Source organism: Physeter macrocephalus, chromosome 18 (assembly GCF_002837175.3).
Source record: "Physeter macrocephalus isolate SW-GA chromosome 18, ASM283717v5, whole genome shotgun sequence".
NCBI lineage: Eukaryota > Metazoa > Chordata > Mammalia > Artiodactyla > Physeteridae > Physeter > Physeter macrocephalus.
This window is the reverse complement of record NC_041231.1, coordinates 70,180,694-70,198,384: the sequence shown is the minus strand read 5'-3', so window position 1 is coordinate 70,198,384 and position 17,691 is coordinate 70,180,694. Positions and strand designations below refer to the sequence as shown.

Sequence of the window (17,691 nt, the reverse complement as noted above, 5' to 3'; positions counted from 1 at the left end):
GTCTCCCTTCCTTCCTGCCCTTTTAGTACCTTCTAATCTCACTTTACCTGTCCCTGCCTCCCCACTACATGCCTTCCTCCCCTCCAGGGAGAGGGTGCTACAGGGCCCAGCCCAGCAACCAGTCTTGAGGTTGAGTGGGTTGGAGAGAGATGGAGGGTGGGACTTTCCTGCCCATCCACTCCCCAGCCCTGCTCCCTGTTGGTTTACTCCCTGCCCACCTCCAGCTTCCTCCCATGCCCACTGCTCCCAGGCCTCTCCACCCTGTTTTCCACAGCCTGGCCTGACACATACTCTTGCACTGGGCCACACTGGTGGAGCCGTCAAAGTCAGTGCTTGTGTTTCCTGGACAGCGGGTGCAGAAGTTCTGACGGAAGTCGGGCTGATAGGAGCCCATGGCACAGCGGATACAGCGATGGATGCTGGTGTTGTAGTAGTGCCCAGGGGAGCACTGGACTGCAGGCAAGGGGGAAGGGTAGGAGTTAAGCTGGCAGGCAAGCGGGAGTTCTGGGGCAGGACACATTCATCATAGAGAATGAATGAAGACACCAGAGTTCCTTCTAGAGTCCCAACCTTCCCTAGTCAGGCCAGAATTTAAGCTCAGGGGAAAACGAACTTGACAGAGTGGTTGGCTACAGCACCAATCCTGTTCTTTCAGGCACTGAGCACAGTCGCAAACCTGTAGCAGAAACTCATTTGTAGTATAGAGGGGAAGGTGACACCAGCTTTCCAAAGCAGAGGGGTAAGTAGAACTGTTACTTATTCCCCAATTCCCACACTTGGGACTGGTGGAGGGTCAGGATGGGTCCTATGAGTAGGATTGTGGGCGGGGGGCGGGGGGTTGGTCATGCAGCTGGGCCTTTCCTGGTTTGGGGAAGATGGTAGGGCAACATACTTGGGTGTACTCTGGGGACTTGGAGAGTTTTTTGGAAGTAGCTGGGGTTGGGGTCCTGTACCGGGGGGAGTAGCCCACTCACCTTTAGTGTCACAGTCTTGGAAGGAGGCGGCTCCCTCGTGCTTGGTGGTGAGGCTCCCACCGCACGGGAAGCACAGGGTCCGTCCCGCTTCAGGTTGGTAGGTGCCACGTGGACATGGCTGGCAGGGCTTGAAGCCATCTACGGAGTGTTGGCCAGGTGAGCACTGACCTGCAGTAAACCGAGGGCCCAACTCTGATGGGGATGTTCCTGGTCATCCCCATGGGGTCACCCAGTCTCAGGGGACAGAGGCACACACAAACAGGATGTTGACTAGGAGAGCGGCCTGGAGCCTGGGCCTGCCCTGGGAAATCCCATGCCCGTGGGTGCCCCAGTGCCCACCCCACCCCACTGTGTATTGTTTGTTCCCCTGGCACCTGCACATGTGGTGACGTTGGTGGCTCCGAGAGGCCCATGGGCATCACTCCCAGGGCAAAGGTCGCAGGAGAGCTGCCCTTCTCTCTCCTGGAAGGTGCCCGCCGGGCATGGCACACACTGCTCCGTCTGGCCGTGGTAATACGTTCCCTGCGGGCAGCTGACTGAGGGAGAGTCGGCCGCGCTAGCCACCCACCCCCCCACCTATTTCCCACCACCCAGGTCTGGGACTCCCCTTCCCTCTACCCCCAGATTCAAGGAAAATCTCTTTGTCTGGGAACAGACAGAATCCTGCTTGGGAGGATCAGGGGCCAAAGCCATGTGCAGGAGGGTTGGTGGCCCGACATGATGTCCCTCTAGATTTCAGCCTGGGACCAAGGAAGGGGGGATGATGGGCAGGAGGGTCTTGGCTGCCTCACAATTTGAGAGATGCAACCGAGGCCGTAAAGTGTCCTGCTCTGAACCAGACCCAAGCTGAGCCTTCCCCACTCCCCCGCTTCCCTGTTCCCCAGCAAGCTCCCTTACCACACTTGGCCCCAGAGCGGTGCTGCCCGGGCCTACAGGCCTCCACTGGTTCCACTCGCTCCCCAGCTACTGGGCCTGGTTTGTGGGCCAGCTCATAATCAAGGCCTGCCAGGCGCAGTAGGAAGCGGTCCTGGTTGATGGACTTCCTAAGCATCTTCAGGGACCCTTTCAGCCGCCGTTCCATCCGCTGTCGGAGGCAGGGCAGCCCACAGCCAGCTGGTGGGGGATGGTGTTATGAGTCAGAGAAAGAGAGAGTGGCTGTGAGCAGGAGGGCAAGGAAGCAAAGCTAGGAGCTAGGAGGGTCGTGGTGAGGGGGACTGGCTCCTGGGCTTGGCCTTAGGCAGGGTCTGCCTTTCATACAGCCTCTGCCCCTTCCTTTGCTGCTGTTTGCCCATCTCTGCCCTCCCCTTTCCACCCTCTTCCCAACGGTGTCCCAAGTCCCACCTGTGGTTTCTTCGGCTCTGACTTCTGCCTCCAGTTCCAGGGTGAGCCGAGTGACTTCCTTGCCTGGAGGGGTCCGGGCCCGCCGGCCCTTGCCCTTCCGAGAGGAGTCACACTTGAGGTGGATGAAGGTGACCTGGCAGTCAGAGCAGGGGGCACCACCTGGGGGAGAGGCCTTGTCAACCTCAGGGGCACCCCCTGGAGACAGGGAATGTTCCTACTCCCAGCTCTCACTTTTCCACCCCAACTCAGACAGATCTCACCAGATCTCTGACTATAACTATCTCAATTCTCTTTTAGTCTAAGATACTAATTAGTTGGTGCAGGGGATATCCTAGGACTTCCTTGGACCCTATGCCTACAACTGCTTCTTCCCCTGTTCTGTCCAGAATTCAGGGTGCCAGTGGGTTTTTGGAGATCCCACTAAGCAGAAGAGCTGAGGGGTGGGAAGGGTTTGGTGGCCAGATAGCCCATTGGAGTGGGGTCCCCAGTCCAGACCTGGCCCCAGGATTCTGCTGGCCTCCTCTGTTTTGCCTTTGTTTCTCAGGTGCAAACGGCATTTGGCATCTTTGATCTTGAAGGAAGCCCGCTGTTTAACCGTCAGCACTGCAGCCTCTAGAGGGATGGCAGAGCTCAGCACAGCGTGGGGGTCCCTTGAGGGTGGGGGCCCCTTGAGGGTGGGGGCTGCTATAGAGGATGTTGGGAAGCTGGGGCCAGGGGCTTGGCTGGAGGAGAGGGATTACGAAAGCCAAGGGCATCGGCTGTTAAGGGTAGAGGGAGCAAGGCAGCAGGGCTGGAGAATTACAGAGGAAAGAAGGGGATCCAGGAAAAAGTAAGGCCAGGAGGATTAATAAGGAAGAGAAATAGGGGTTAATAAGCCAGAGAGTAGCATGGAACAAGGCCTCTGGGCTGGTGCTCACCATGGCAGTGGTTGGAGTTTGTGCTGTTCCCAGTGTGGCCAGCTCGGGCTGGAGCAGCCCTGGGGCTGGGGATGCCACAGCTCACGGTGAAGCCATTCTCAGACTCTGAGAGAAGGGGGCTGTCACAGCTCTGACCTGCCCCCTGACCCCCACTGGCTGGGGGAATCCAAGGGGATCAGAGGAGCTGCCTAAACAGCCAGGCTTCCTCCCTGCCAGCCCTCCAGCAACCTCCTCTCTGTACCTGGCAAAAACCGGGCCTGGGAGGGGCAGGTCAGGGCACAGGTGTCCTTCTTCCCAGACCGACTGCAGCTGATCATGGCTTTCGAGGCACCAGGACTACTATGACACTTTACTGGCTCTAGGAAGTGGAGAGAAGCCTGAGGAGGAGAGGGTCTTCCTCTCCCGCCCTCTCTGTCAGTCCGTCAGTCAAGTAATTAGGAGGAAGAGAATTAGCTACATGTAGAACTGCAACTGTACACGGAGATGAATGAAGGGATTATTTACCAGGAACTTCACATCTCAAATGGCTACATTCTCCATCTCCTACTACCTCATACCTTCCTCAGTATGGAACTCCACATTTTCCAGGATCCCAACTACCCCCCGCCCGAAACTGCAGTGCAAACTTCAGCCAGCAGAGGGCGCTTCCCACCTGTGCAATCCTTCCCATTCCAGTGCAGCCGGCCCTGGCCTGCTGGGCAGGTACACTGGTAGCTGCCAGGAGTGTTGATGCAGCCAAAGCGGCAACCTCCCCGGTTGATACTGCACTCATCCACATCTGGGCGAAGGAAGAGGGAGACACAGACAAACAATAAGGGGGTGGGGGGGGTGGGGAGGAGTAGGAGCCAGAGAGTGGGCAGTGAGTGAGGACCTTTGGTTAGAGTTCCAGGCACTCTAAGATGCTTCCTGGCCCGAGAAGAGCTCAAACCTAGGACCTCTTTCCCTCATCTCTATTCCCAGTCAAAAGAAGGACTGAGAAGGGGCCAAGCTAACAAGCTTTTTAAAGCCTTCCACTCCTACCTACCAGTGGGGCTGTAATTTGGAAGCTAAGGATGGGAGTCAAGAGGCAGTGACGGGGATGGGAGACAGAAGTTTTGGCAACAGGATGCTATTCCCTGATACTCTAATCTCTCAATTGTCTTAATCTCTCCCACTCCATCATGGTGAATGCAGACATGGCACATGCACCTGGGGATTGCCCACAGCCCCCAGCCAACTCAGGGACTCGTTCAATTGAAGGGTGAGGAGGTGAGAGGGGCTGGGTGGCTGAGGGTCCAGATTTGCTGACTTACCCCCACAGTGGGTGACACCATACAGCAGGTAGCCGTGATGGCAGAGGCACTGGAAGCTCCCCGGCGTGTTGACACATATGTGGTCACAGGTTCGATCAAAGGAACACTCGTCTATATCTGGAAAAGCAAGGTTTCAAGCCGCTGAATCTGTCTTGGGGCACATGACCCTGTGACTCCGTACTCAGGTGAAGGGCCCCAGGGAGGGGCCTTGGCTCTCTCCCTTAAACTGAAAAGAGTTCCTACCTCTGGCCCAGCCCTAAGATCAGCAATTCAGCAATGCCTACCCACCCCCTAAGCCCGCTCCATTTGGAGTCTTTGGAGTCAGGAACCCTTGAGGTCCAGTGCCTATGGATCAGGGCCACCATGTGTGGTTAGGCTGATCAGATCCTGCCAAGGATATGAACTGGGGTGAAATCCATCCCTCACTTCTTGCCAAGCCATGTGCCCCGGCGTAGAGCTGGTTTGCCCAGAGGAAGGAGCACATTTGCTAATTCACAGCACAACACTGCCTATGGAGACTCTCCACAGTGTCCTTTGAGCTTCTCAGGCTCTGGCCCTCTGGCCTCTTTGAAGCTCTCCTACCCCGAGAAACTCTCCAAAGGCTTTTTGCCCTTGGCCCAAGTCTGCTCACCCTGGCAGTTCCTCTCATTGATGAGAAGCTTAAAGCCCTTCTTGCAGCTGCATTCGAAGCTGCCCACTGTGTTGCGGCAAATGTGGTCACAGCCCCCATTGTTCAAGCGGCACTCATCTATGTCTGGGGAGGCAGGGCAAAGGAGAGAGAATCAGAGTAATACTGAAGGCTGGGGACAAACAGGGAGACAGGAGCCCTCCCTCCCTCACAGAGACAGGGAGAATCAAGGAGAGCCCTGGGCCTGCCTCTTCTGACTCCTCTTTCTCTCTCCCGTCTCTGTCTCTCCCCCGTTCAGGGTATCTGTGGCCATTAGTAACAACCTTGTTTCCTGAGACTGAGTCTTCTTAGAGGGGGAAAAATGGGAACCAGTGTCAGGCCCTCAGGTAATTGCCTAGAAGTAGGTGGGCACCTGACCTACAGGGGGCTAGTCCATGCCCCCTCACTCTGCTACTGACAGCCCCTCCCAAGAAAGCTGGTGGACAGGGTTTATCCCCTTACTGTCCCCCACCCCTGCCTGCCATAAGAGCACGGGTGGTGGGGGGGCGGGGGGCAGAGAGGTGGAGATTCAAAGGGGCAGCGCTTCCAAGAGGAGGAGCTAGAAGAGAGGCCAGGCAGGGAGGACCTCCAGGAGAGCCAGTGAGGCTGGGGAGCTGATGGGGGGAGGGGTGGGGGCCAGGCAGGGGGCTGGGCTGTGAGAGGTCTGGAGAGACTCAGGCCTGAGGCAGCTTTCAGCACTAGGAAGGGAAGGGAAGGAGGGGGGCGTGAGCGGCTTCCTTCCTGAGGTCAAGTTCCCCAAGCGGGTGGCAGACAGGACCCAGGCTACTCACCCCTATTTGGGGGAGGGGGCAGAGGGGGCAGTCTTCCACTTCACTCTTAGCATACCTGTCAACAGTCCTTCCTAGCAGCAACCCTCTCAGCTCTGTCTGTCTGACCTGCGACCCCAGCCCTCCCCCGCACCCCAACCTCCTCCGCGGCCTGTCTACCAGCTGTTGGGCCAAAAGACACAAAGAGCAAGCCCAGGCCTTCCTCCAGTCCCCACTCCTTGTGACCAAGGGACACAGACCTGATGAATCACAATTTTCAGTATGGCTACCCTCCCTTTTTCCTCCCCCGCTCCACCTTTCCCCTAAACCTGGCTAATTAAAAGGCGGGGAAAATAGAATGCACAATGTGGGACATTTTAGCATAATAATAGCTAATACAGAGTGTTCACCATTTGCCAGGCACTGTTCTAAGACTTTACATATAGTTTACATGTAACTCATTTAATCCTTACAACATTCCTATGAGGCAAGCACTTTACTTGGTGAAACTGAGGCACAGAGACACTAAGTAACTAGCCCAGGATTGCAGAGTTAATAAGGGGCAGAGCTGGAATCTGAACCCACGCAGCCAAGCTCCAGCATCAGTGCTCCCAAATTCTACCCTAATCTCCCTCTGACCAGGACAGCCTTTCCACGGGGAAGGTCTGGGGAATGTGGGTTAAGAAGGTTATGGAACACACCTGTGACCTTGTGCGTACATAGTCAGGGCTCAAATATCCTTCTGGACCCAGGAACAAACGTGAATGGCACGTTCATTAACCAAGAGGGTTAGGGACCCATAGGGGAAATGGGAATAAGAGTAAGGGAAACAAAGTGGGGCAGGGGCAGGGGCACTAAGGAACTGGCTGGACTTGTTTTGTGCCCCTTGAACTGAGATGGGGAAAGGTGGGCAGGAGACAAGCCTTAGTCACAGCCTCAGTTATTTACAATCAGGATCGTCTCCGGGGGCTTGAGGAGGTCCCACAATAGGTACTGTATCTCTGGTCCCAACCTCAGCCCCTTACCCTTACGTTCCTGTCCTCTGAAAACCCTCACCTTTGCAGGTCTTCCTGTCCGGCTGCAGCATGAAGCCCACAGGGCAGCTGCAGTGGACGCCCGTCGCTGCATCGTGGCACTTACTGTCGCAGCCCCCGTTGTTGACAGCACAGGTCTCTGTTTAGGAGGGAGGTGGGAGATGGTAAGCTGGTTATCAGCTCAGAGGAGTCCCAAACGTGAGGGTATAGGAGGGAGCACAGAGGCCCAAGGGAAGGCCTTAGCCTCCCTGTGCTTTAGAAGGAGCATTAAGCGGAGGCTCCAGCCCCCTTCCTCCCATCACTCCCGCCCCCATCCCCTCACAAGTACAGCCAAGCAGTCCACTTCCCTGCCCCCTACTTGATTGAAACAAGGTGGACAGCAGTGAGGCAGGTACAAGCCAGAGCTGTCAGGCAGGAATGTGCTGAGGGGGTGGAGGAGGTAGAGAGGGGAGGGCGCAGGGAGGGATGGAAGCTAAGTAAGGGTGGTCCCCGCCGCCAGGGCTCAAGAAGGGACAATAGGAGTTTCCTCCTCTTTCCACCGACTATCTCGACTATCCCGTTGGCGGGTGGGGGGTCATGGTGGGACAATCCTGGGAAGAGTGAGCCTGGTGATTCCTAAGACAGCTGACAGATGACCATCAATCCATTTCCCCTTCCTCCCTGCTCAGCTGTCGTAAGAAAGATCCCGGTTCCAGGACTGACTGCTCATCCTCAGAGGAGACAGCTAGTACTCCATCATTTCCCAGCCCCTTCCCGGCTACATCCAACTCCTCCCGGGCCCTCCTCTTAGTTCCAGATGGAGATAAGCTGGCTGTTCTGTTGTTGTTTTACTTTCCTAATGGGGAGATACTGTCTAGGCTAGGGGAGGGGGCAAAAGGAGAAGAATCCAGAGGAGAAGGAAGGGCATAAGAAGATAGGTGAGAGAGTTAGAGAACCTCAGAGCTAAGTCTCTTCTGTTGACCCCTCCTGACTGGTAAGCTTTCCCTTTGCTGAGAGGTCGGAGTTGGGGGAAGTATGGCTGGGCCAACTCTCCCTATTTTCTGAGTTCAGAGCAGGAGAAAAATAGAGGTTTAAACTGCAGCTCAGGAGAGTCAGATGAGCCCAGGAGAAAAAACATCAGCTCAAACAGTGCAAGGCCCTGACGCAGGGACTGTGAGGGAGGTGTGGTCCATCCTCTGGGGGGCCTAGAATTCTCCCATTAGAGAGACAGAATCCTGAGGCCTCCACTAGGGAAGAGAGGAGAGAGGTTCTCAGAATCAGGGGAGCTGAATGAGAAAAGCACTGGAGAGTACTATCATCTCCTTGAATCTTTGACTCCTAAAACTCAGGCCCAACCCTTGTCACTGAGGAGACCAGCAAAGCAAAGACTCCAGAAGAAGCCCAACTCTGTCTGTGGGTCCCTGGTCATGTCCTGGACCCTCAAATGCCCAGGTCTGGGAGCAGCCACAGTGGGATCTCCTATGTGCCACTCCCACCTTAAGTCTCTCCTGAGGTTCCCTGAGTCCATGGGAAGAACCTAGGAGGAAGCCTTGACTTCAGGCTCCAAGCCCAGCCATCCCCCACAAGAGTGGCCTTAGCATAAGAAGAAACCCTCTAAGCCCTGGAGCAGGGAGAGGGGAACAGAGATCCTGCACCAAGTCTAGTCAATTCTGAGGGATCCAGGATGGGGAACAGTAGAGCTGGCACACTGACCATTCCAGGCTGGACCAGGAAGCTGGGCATAGCTGCCTGCCCCTGCAGGGCAGAGCTCTCCAGAGGGGCCTCTCTGGCTGCCTCAAACCTCTGCTCTTCAGGCTGTGTATTTAAATCAGAGTTTAACCTGTGCCTATTCTGTGTCAGGCACTTAGTAGATGCTATAATGCACTATCTCCATCATCATAGCAATACTAAGAGAGGACTCTTATTTCTCCCTCTTTTACAGAAGAGTAAACTGAGGATCAGAGAGGAAAGCAGCTTGCTTAAGGTGGCACACTTAGAAGGTGGCAGAGGCAGGATTCAAACTCGGGTCTGTCTGAACTCAAATGTGCACTTAACCGTGCTGGTGGGAGAGTCTAATGGTGAGTGATGCTGGGGCTCTGAGTTAATATGGGTAAGAACCCAAGAAAGATACCCCAAGGAGGGGACAGCGTCTAACCCTATCCCTCCCGATCTCAGTGGGCACGATGGGTAAGTGCAGCTGGCTGGGTCCTTAGCTGTGTAGAAGGCAGAGAGAGGGAGGGGGCAGATGGTTGGGAAGGGGTGAGGTGTTAGAACGTGGGACAAAGGAGCAGGAGAGGAAGGAGAGTGACAGGATCATAGAAAGAAAACCAACATGAAGGCTCCCAGGCCAGCTCTTGGGGACTCAGGTTTCCTGTCACTCAATGGGCCCGGTACCCAGGCTGCCAGGGGAGCCCGTGGGCATGCGGTTAGTGGGAGCCCCAGCGGGTTAGCCCTTCCCCTAGCAAGCCAGCGAGAGCGAGCGGAGAGAGCAGACATATTTACCATTAGAAACGGCCTGAGGGGGGATGTGCTGCTCTAGCCGCCTTTCCCCTGTTTGACATTGTAAAAAAGCTGTTTAGATGCTGCACGGGAGCTACTGTGGCCCTCTGTGCCCCAACCCCTCCCCACCCTCCTCCTCCTCCTCCCTGCAGGCCCAAACCGCTGGCCCCAAATGATGAGCTCTGAGACTCCTACACTTCATTCCCCAGGGTTGTCCTGCCTGGTATCCTCCCAGAAGCCAGGCTCCCACTGAGTGACTGATGGGAAGCTGAGTCTCAGAGAGGGGCAGTCATGGGTCCAGTACTACACAGCATGCCAAAGGCAGAGCTGGGATGCAACCTCAAGTCTTATAAGCTGCCAAATCCCAAATCCCAGAGGGTGCCCACCCTTTCTGCTAAACTGTACCGCCCTCTCAGTCTCCCCACTAAATCTGAATATCCTGATGGCCCCGAACAACGAAGTTTCCTTCTACCAGGGCTGGGGAGAAAAATGAGATACAGGTCAAGGTAAAATCAGTTCTACTGGAGAAGAGGGAGAGGAACTTGGAAAGGACATAGCTATGAACCTTAGGACAGCCTCATTTGCTCTCTTCTGCCTCACTTGGCCATGGCCCAGAGGGTGGAATGGGTCTTGATTAGAGAAGAGCTCAAGCTTAATAGGAGTATTTTCAAAAGCAGCCGTGCCCAGGACTATCTAAACAGAAAGACATCAGAGAGGGACCCGGCCTCACACCCATGGGCCCCAAGCTCTGTCCTAATACATGCAGCTTTTCTTTGGGGACTGCATGCAATTTCTTCTGGGAGTCTCTAGGATGTGTGAGTGTGTCCAGGGCATCGCAGGAGGTTTGGAAAGCAGAAGAATTAGACTTATGAGGGAAAAAATGAAAGGAGCTGGAACAAACCAGCCTGGAGAAGGCAACACGAAGACCCGAAAATGTTCCAAGATTTTGGTGAGTTAGTTCAGAGGGAAACACGTAGCAAGAGAGATTTTAATTAAGGAACTTTAGAACTGTGTGTGCAAGTCTCTGGAGCAGGTACCTGAGGGACACGTTTAAGGGCACCGTCTGCTCCCCAGTTCTTGTGACTGGGGGAAAGGCAGTGCTCTCTGCAGAGATGGGGTGGGTCTCTGGAGTGAGATGGGAGAGAGTCTGGCTCTGAACCGGAATATCTTGTCTCATAAACACACCAAGTGACTGTGTTCACACCTTCCCATCCCCAGCATGTTGTATCCCATGAGATGAACGTCCATTCATAAATATCCGTGCCCACAGGACAAGCCTGCCCCTGCCTGGCTCAACACAGCCTTTCCCCCCTGCCCGAACTCTCCACGTTCATTTCCCACTTTTCCAAGGGGACACCTTGTCCCATTGTCTTTCTCAGCACTCTGTGAGCACATAGTAATTGGCCTTCACACACAACAACCAGAGATGGGGTGGGTCTCTGGAGTGAGATGGGAGAGAGTCTGGCTCTGAACCGGAATATCTTGTCTCATAAACACACCAAGTGACTGTGTTCACACCTTCCCATCCCCAGCATGTTGTATCCCATGAGATGAACGTCCATTCATAAATATCCGTGCCCACAGGACAAGCCTGCCCCTGCCTGGCTCAACACAGCCTTTCCCCCCTGCCCGAACTCTCCACGTTCATTTCCCACTTTTCCAAGGGGACACCTTGTCCCATTGTCTTTCTCAGCACTCTGTGAGCACATAGTAATTGGCCTTCACAAACAACAACAACAACAACAACAACAATAAAAACTAAAGACTTTTAGAGAATTAGGAATTAAGGAATTGAACTCATCTATGGGACCTAAAGATATGTGAGGTAAGGCCTAGGAATTCAGGACAAGGGGTCCAGGGGTTAAGAAGGCCCCAAACCAGGGTGAGAGGGATGGGATGCTGGAATTGGCGAGGAAGTGGAAAGGCTACAGGCAGAGCTCCACTGGAATGTGGAGGAGAGAGGAGGAAATGGGGGCCTAGGGTAAGAGGACTGGAAAGGAGATTTACAGCAGGAGAGCAAGGAGAGAGAGGAAAAGATACCTGGAGCCAGGAAACCCCATTTGTCAGTTCAAGGCTGGTTGTTCCAGGAAAGAGCACTCTGTCCCACCCTCAGTTCCAGAGTGGGGACATTGGGTTGAGACAGCTCCCATCTTACCATACTTTTCAACCAGGGCCTCTGCTCAGGCTTAATCCATTGCATTGCCCCAGCTTTCCTCCCCCTTCTCAACCACGGCCTGGGTCAACAAGCACCTCTGCTAATTATTCCCAACCTGGCAACACTTTATCCTGGATTAAGAGGCTGGTGAGGCTCCCAGGGGTGGGGCAGCAGAACCAATGGGTGGGGGAGGGGAGGAGGGTCAGGTGAGCCCTTCAGTCTCTCAGAGCTGTCTCTCACTAGACCTGGCATTGTCTGGGTCTTCAACCCACTCACCAGTCATTCTGCTCTCAGCACCCGGGCCCCATGTGCTCCCCGCTCCCCTGGTTCCCAAGGGGCCCCTACCCCCCACCCCCATCACAGGTGGACTGAGTTCTCCACTGGCCTCACCCACCGATGCACGTCTTCCCGTCGGTATGGAGCACAAACTTGACATGGCAGCCGCACCGGGGACCCTGCTCTGTGTCATCGCACGTGTGCTGGCAGCCACCATTACCATAGTTGCACGTCACTGTGCAGAGAGGGCAGGAGGCCTGTCAGCTTGCTTCTCCCTGGGTACCCCAGTTCTCCATAACATGGAGACTGGTCCTCTAATCTAGCTGCCTCTCCCACGCTCTCTTTTCTTCCCACCTCTTGCTGCCAAGGCCCCACGCCCTTCCTCTTTGTCTCCCCTTCTCCCCCACTGCCATCCCAGTTATCTCACATTTACAGTCCCGTTGGTTCTTGGTGAGCTCGAAGCCAGGGCGGCATTCGCAGGCAATACCCCCTTTGGGTGTCTCCCGGCAAATGTGAGCACAGCCATGGTTCTTGTTCATGCAATTCATTCCTTCTAAAAGGGAAGAGGAGGGGCGGTGAATGTTCTGTACTCCTGGACGCCTAGAGGAAGAGAAACTAGAAGGGATAGCTGGGGCCTAGGGAAGTGGGAGGATTTCACTGAGGCTACAACACAGAGGAGACTGGCCCCCCCTCACAGGGCCCCTGTCCTGCCCATAGAGCTGGGTGCTAATGAGCAGAGCTCAGAACTATTCTGAATGATATATTAAGTATTGACAGCCAGCCCCCCAGCCCTGCATGATCACCCTCTCCTTCAAACAACCAAAAACTAGTGTCTAATAGTTGCCCAGCACTGTTCTGGTACTGGGTGGATCTAGGAAGGATCCAGAAAAATATAAGACATGATCTCTTTCCTCAAAGAGCTTACAGTCAAACTGGGAAGAAGATAAGTAACATTTATCATGTGAGTGAGGAGTAATTAGTACAGATAATTACTATACGTCTTATTCAACAAGTATTTATTAAGCTCCTACTACAAGCAGGGCAGTATGTTAGGTTCTGGGGATACGAAGATGAATTAGGCATAGTCTCTGCCCTCAGGGATGTCACAGTCGGCGGGGCCAGGAGGGTAATGGCAGAGTCACAGAAACAGACAACACATACCCCACTACTCCTGCCTGACCCTCCCAAGCCAATCCAAGGAATAAGGCATGGGTGAGGTCCTCTCAGATAGCATCGGCTTAGGGCTCAGCCATCTACAATTAGGAGCAACACCCATCTTGGGTCTGGACACAGAGGATGTCCCATGGTAGCCTCAATCGCATACTGACCCCCAGCCCCAAATGAATTCTCCCAGATCTTCCTGTAACCCCGAGTATCTGTCCATGGAACCCTTAGGATGTAACTGGGTTGAGGGACAAGAGGAGAAAGAGTAGCAGAGGGTGGGACCTAGGGGGCACTGAGGGGAAGCCCCAGAGCAGGTGGAGAGAGAAGCCTGGGAGTGCAGGGCTGGGCCCTCCCAGGTCATAGGCTGACCTTCCGGCCGCTGGATGCAGGTGTGCTGGTTGTCGCTGAGGAAGAAGCCCTCCCGGCAGTGGCACTCATAACTGCCCATCATGTTGACACAGCTCTGCTGACAGCCACCGTTGCCCTCGGCACACTCGTCCACATCTGTCCAGGATAGGTGGTTGGTGAGGCCATGGGTGCGGGCCAGGGTCTGGCTATGCGCTGGGACTTCAGCACCCAGGGCTGAAAGCAGTCTTAAGAATCCAGCACACACGCACATCCCCTCCACTGAAATCCAACTCCCAGCCTTACGCTAGGCAGTTCTCACCCACTCATCAGCTAATGTTCCACTGCTTGTGAAGAGGCCACCCTAAGAGGGCAGAGCTGGGGAGTTACGCAGGTGGGGAGGGGACAGTCCAACATGGCCTCCCTTTCCTTCACCTGTTGAAATTGGGTCTAAAGGCAGAGGAGGTTAGGAAAGGAGTCAGAGCAAGAGAAACAGAGATGAAGATAAGGATGGAGATTGACGACGGGGAGGAACTGTGAGCAGCTGGTTGTGATGAGCAGCCAGGGAATCAGGGCTCCATGTGCAGGGAGAGCTTTGGCCATGGTGCTGAGGTTGGAGGGGCAGGGTGGGGAAAGGTAGTGAACGTCAACTCATTGTGGGGCAGGGACCATTTCTGTGGACAGGCCATGACCCCGTCCTTCCTCCCCTTCCCCCATGCCTGGGCTTGCTGCCACATTCCCGAGACTTTCTTCTATTTTGGTTTAACAAAACAAAGTCTGGTAGCTTGGCGGGGAGGGATGGGGGAAGAGCTGCCAGGCCACACCCTAATAACCAACCCCAAATCACCACCCCCAGGTCCCAGAGCCAAGCTCATTCCGGGGCTCCCACTTCAATGCCTTGACTCCATCTCTATGCTACTTACTACCCTCCCAAGTTCACAGTCCTTCTCAGTTTTCCTTGGCACAGGGAGGCATCAGGGAGATGGACCCAAATGGACCAATCTAGCTCCTAAGGGACCTCACTCCTAAGGACCCCATCTGTCCTTCTCTTCCCATCCTCTCTGCTGAGCCCTGAAACCCTGTCCTTCACCCTTCTGGCCAAGGGCAGAGAGGCCCAGATCCAGCAGGCTCCTGCCTGAGAGATGCATCTGTAGGGAAAGCCAAGGAGGTATACTTTTTTTTGCCATGTTCCTGTCCCATCTCCTACACCCCTGACGTCTCCCTATCCCTGTCTTCCTGCTCTTACCCCATCCTACATTCCATCCTTCTATTTGCTCCCTTCTATTCTAGCCTTGTGATTTTGCTACGCTAGCCAAGTTCTTTCCTCTAGTTCTCAGTGGGGAAACTGAAGCCAAGGGCATGGATGACTTAGGGTTCCCCTAAAAGCCAAATGTTAAGAGTCTGAACCGTAACCCTCAGGTTAGGGAAGCATCAGCATCCTCCTCCTGTCTCCTCCTCCTCCTCATTATCGATATTCCTCCTGTTTACTGAGCACTTACCATGTACTAAGGATTGTACGGGGCTCTTTACACATGTTCTCTCATGGTGAATCACACAGCAGCCCTTTGAGCGGGATACTACCATCCCTATTGCCCAAGGCTCCATAGCTAGTAAGCAGCAGAGCCAGCATCTGTCTGGAGCCAAATCATCTTCCTACCATGCTCCACCTCCTGTGACTAAGCCCACCACTGTCATATCCTGGCCCTTCCCCCGAGAACACTTTCTAGCAGCATCTCCTTCATGTTTTTCATCCAGCAGGATTATTTCATCCTCAGCAATCTAGTTTCCACGAGGAGGCTGACTTTGTTTTCTATTTTGTGGGAATGCAGCTGTTTGTTCACTTTCCTCTTCTTGCCTGGGAATAGAAAAGGCTAAAAACACCCCCTGCTCCACAAGACATGCCCTGCCCCACCCTCGCTCACCCAGACAGTTGTGTCCGTCATGAGCCAGGTGGAATCCGTCATAGCAGGTACATCGGTAATTGCCAGGGATGTTGACACAATCGTGCACACAGCCTGCATTATCCTCCCGTTCACACTCGTCCACATCTGTGGGCAAACAGGAGTTGAGGCAGCTGGACCCCCCTGCGTGCCCCCGGCTGTCCACCCCTGGGTTCAGCCTTATGGTGGTTTTTTAAAAAATATATAACCTCTGTGTATGTGTGTGCTTGTGTATGTGTCTCTGTTTCCCATAGTTACTTTCATAGCCTACAAACTATTTTGCATTTTGCTATTTTCATCTAAACTTAAGTCATAAACATGTTTACGTTTCCATCCAGTCTTTCCAATTATCACTGTACATGGCTGCAAAATATTCCATTATGTTGCTACATCATAACTTATTAATCCCTTTTTTCTACTGTTAGTTTCCTTCCATTTTTTTTTATTAAATTATTATGATATATCATGAAATCTAACCAATTTTATAATCAGTCTAGAATGTACTTATATTCTTTGTTATTACTGCACATGCATTAATTTTATTCAACAAAAAAGATATTTTTCTATCATAAACGATGCATCAAAAAACATATTCTCCCATATATTGTTTCTTTGAATTCCCTTTGAACAAGTTCCTGAACAAGAAATTCCTGGGTCAAAGAGTATAAATAACTTCAAGATTCCTGCTAGGTATGACAAAATCACTTTTCAATTCATAATGTCACCAGGAATTAACGAGAGCACCTTGTGCATTGAAGTCTTAACCAGCACCGAAGGTCATAAATTTAAAATAACATCTCGACTGCTTTAGTTTGCATTGCTTTAATTATGAGGAGATGTGTTTGTTTAGAGTATGAATTTCCCCTAGGGTACATTGCCTGTTCTCATTCTTTTGGGGCATGGCATAAGGGTCTAAAGATGGAGGTTCCAGTGTCAGGGAACCTCAGGCCTTAGTCCCCATGATTCTGATCCCCCCACCCAGTCAGGCTGTATGGCTGTGAACTGTTCCCACCAGGGCCTTAGCCAGCATATATGGTGGTGCCTTTGTGCAAATTAGAAAATGACACCCTCTCTGGGAAGAAACAGCTTTCCTCCAGCCCTCTCCCCACACCAGCAGTGACTGCAGGCCTTAGTGTAATGTACAGCGTGGCCAACTGAGAGCAGCTCAGTGGAGGTCTCCCCTCTCCAGCAGGTCCCCCTTCTCCAGGTGCCCTCCCAGCCTCACCTTTGCAGTGTTTACCATCCCCTGTGTAGCCAGACTTGCAGATGCACTTGTACGACCGTGGGGTGTTCTGGCAGATTGCATCGATGTGGCAGTTGTCAGTCCCCTCCACACACTCGTCCACATCTGGCAGGGACAGAAGGAACACATGAGATCCTCTCTTGGTACCTCCCAAGGGGTGTCTTGAAGGTGGTCCCTCAGGGCAAAATCCCCTCTCCTCTAAAATAGACAGCAACCCCTCCAGAAGCAGGTGGCCTCCCATACCCCTCCGATTTCAGAATCTTTCCGAATTCCTGAAATTCCTGTAATTTCAGGAATTCAGAAAGAACGCCCACTCCCCTCAAAAATACTTAATCCACAATGACAGCTAAAATTCCATCATTTGAAACACTCCTCTTTGATTTAAAAACAAACAAACAGAAAACCTTTGGACTGGGGAGGTAGCACACTTGATTAGAAACATTCAACCTAGGGTGAATTAGTTTACCTTTCTTAGGAGCAGACTTAGAGGGAGGGGGAAGAGAAAGGCACAGAGACAGTGGCCTCTGGGAAAGTGGCAGGGTCCAGCAACTATTGGTAATTCAAGGAGGAAGAAAGGGAGATGGGGCATCTGCGGAATCTTCATCTGCCTCACAATTCTGCTTGAGACCAGGCCTGCTCCCACTTGCCCACCATGGCGCCAAGAATCTTTAAAGGAAAGAAGTTCCATCCAGGAAGATTTGCCTAGGCCCATCCCTCAACAGCAGAGGGACTAGGGGCTGGCAGGGGCTGGCACCAGCAACCTGAAGCCTGGTAAGTGCAGCCCTTGCGGCTCTCCAGCTGACTCATCCAGGCCCATCCATCCCACCACCCTGAGCTCTTTCATCTAACCCCAGGTGTACCTCGCTCTGACACAAGGTGCTACTCACAGAGCTATGCTGAACAAGAGGCCACCCAAGATCTAGCAGAAAAGACAATGTTCAGAAAGGACATAGGAGGGGCTTCCCTGGTGGCGCAGTGGTTGAGAGTCCGTCCTGCCGATGCAGGGGACGCGATGCAGGGGACGCGGGTTTGTGCCCCGGTCTGGGAAGATCCCACATGCCGCGGAGCGGCTGGGCCCGTGAGCCATGGCTGCTTAGC

General features: G+C 53.6%; 1 protein-coding gene across 4 annotated transcripts in view; it reads right to left on the bottom strand.

The window, feature by feature from the left end:
* Positions 1–17,691, bottom strand: part of SCUBE3 (signal peptide, CUB domain and EGF like domain containing 3) — a 35,032-nt gene that overhangs the window by 4,020 nt on the left and 13,321 nt on the right. For 2 of the 4 annotated variants that reach the window (XM_024121856.2, XM_007109912.3), the window contains exons 2-19: positions 16,576–16,698; positions 15,333–15,458; positions 13,435–13,569; positions 12,329–12,454; positions 12,020–12,136; positions 9,474–9,521; positions 7,015–7,131; positions 5,156–5,278; positions 4,525–4,641; positions 3,885–4,010; positions 3,474–3,590; positions 3,233–3,337; positions 2,811–2,927; positions 2,316–2,474; positions 1,872–2,087; positions 1,349–1,510; positions 975–1,142; positions 292–453 (exon numbers count right to left, since the gene is read on the bottom strand). In XM_024121856.2, the coding sequence (XP_023977624.1) occupies positions 292–453; positions 975–1,142; positions 1,349–1,510; positions 1,872–2,087; positions 2,316–2,474; positions 2,811–2,927; positions 3,233–3,337; positions 3,474–3,590; positions 3,885–4,010; positions 4,525–4,641; positions 5,156–5,278; positions 7,015–7,131; positions 9,474–9,521; positions 12,020–12,136; positions 12,329–12,454; positions 13,435–13,569; positions 15,333–15,458; positions 16,576–16,698 (2,364 nt within the window). The remainder of the gene's footprint in view (positions 1–291; positions 454–974; positions 1,143–1,348; positions 1,511–1,871; positions 2,088–2,315; positions 2,475–2,810; positions 2,928–3,232; positions 3,338–3,473; positions 3,591–3,884; positions 4,011–4,524; positions 4,642–5,155; positions 5,279–7,014; positions 7,132–9,473; positions 9,522–12,019; positions 12,137–12,328; positions 12,455–13,434; positions 13,570–15,332; positions 15,459–16,575; positions 16,699–17,691) is intronic. The other 2 variants (XM_024121858.2, XM_024121857.2) reach the window with 2 other exon arrangements.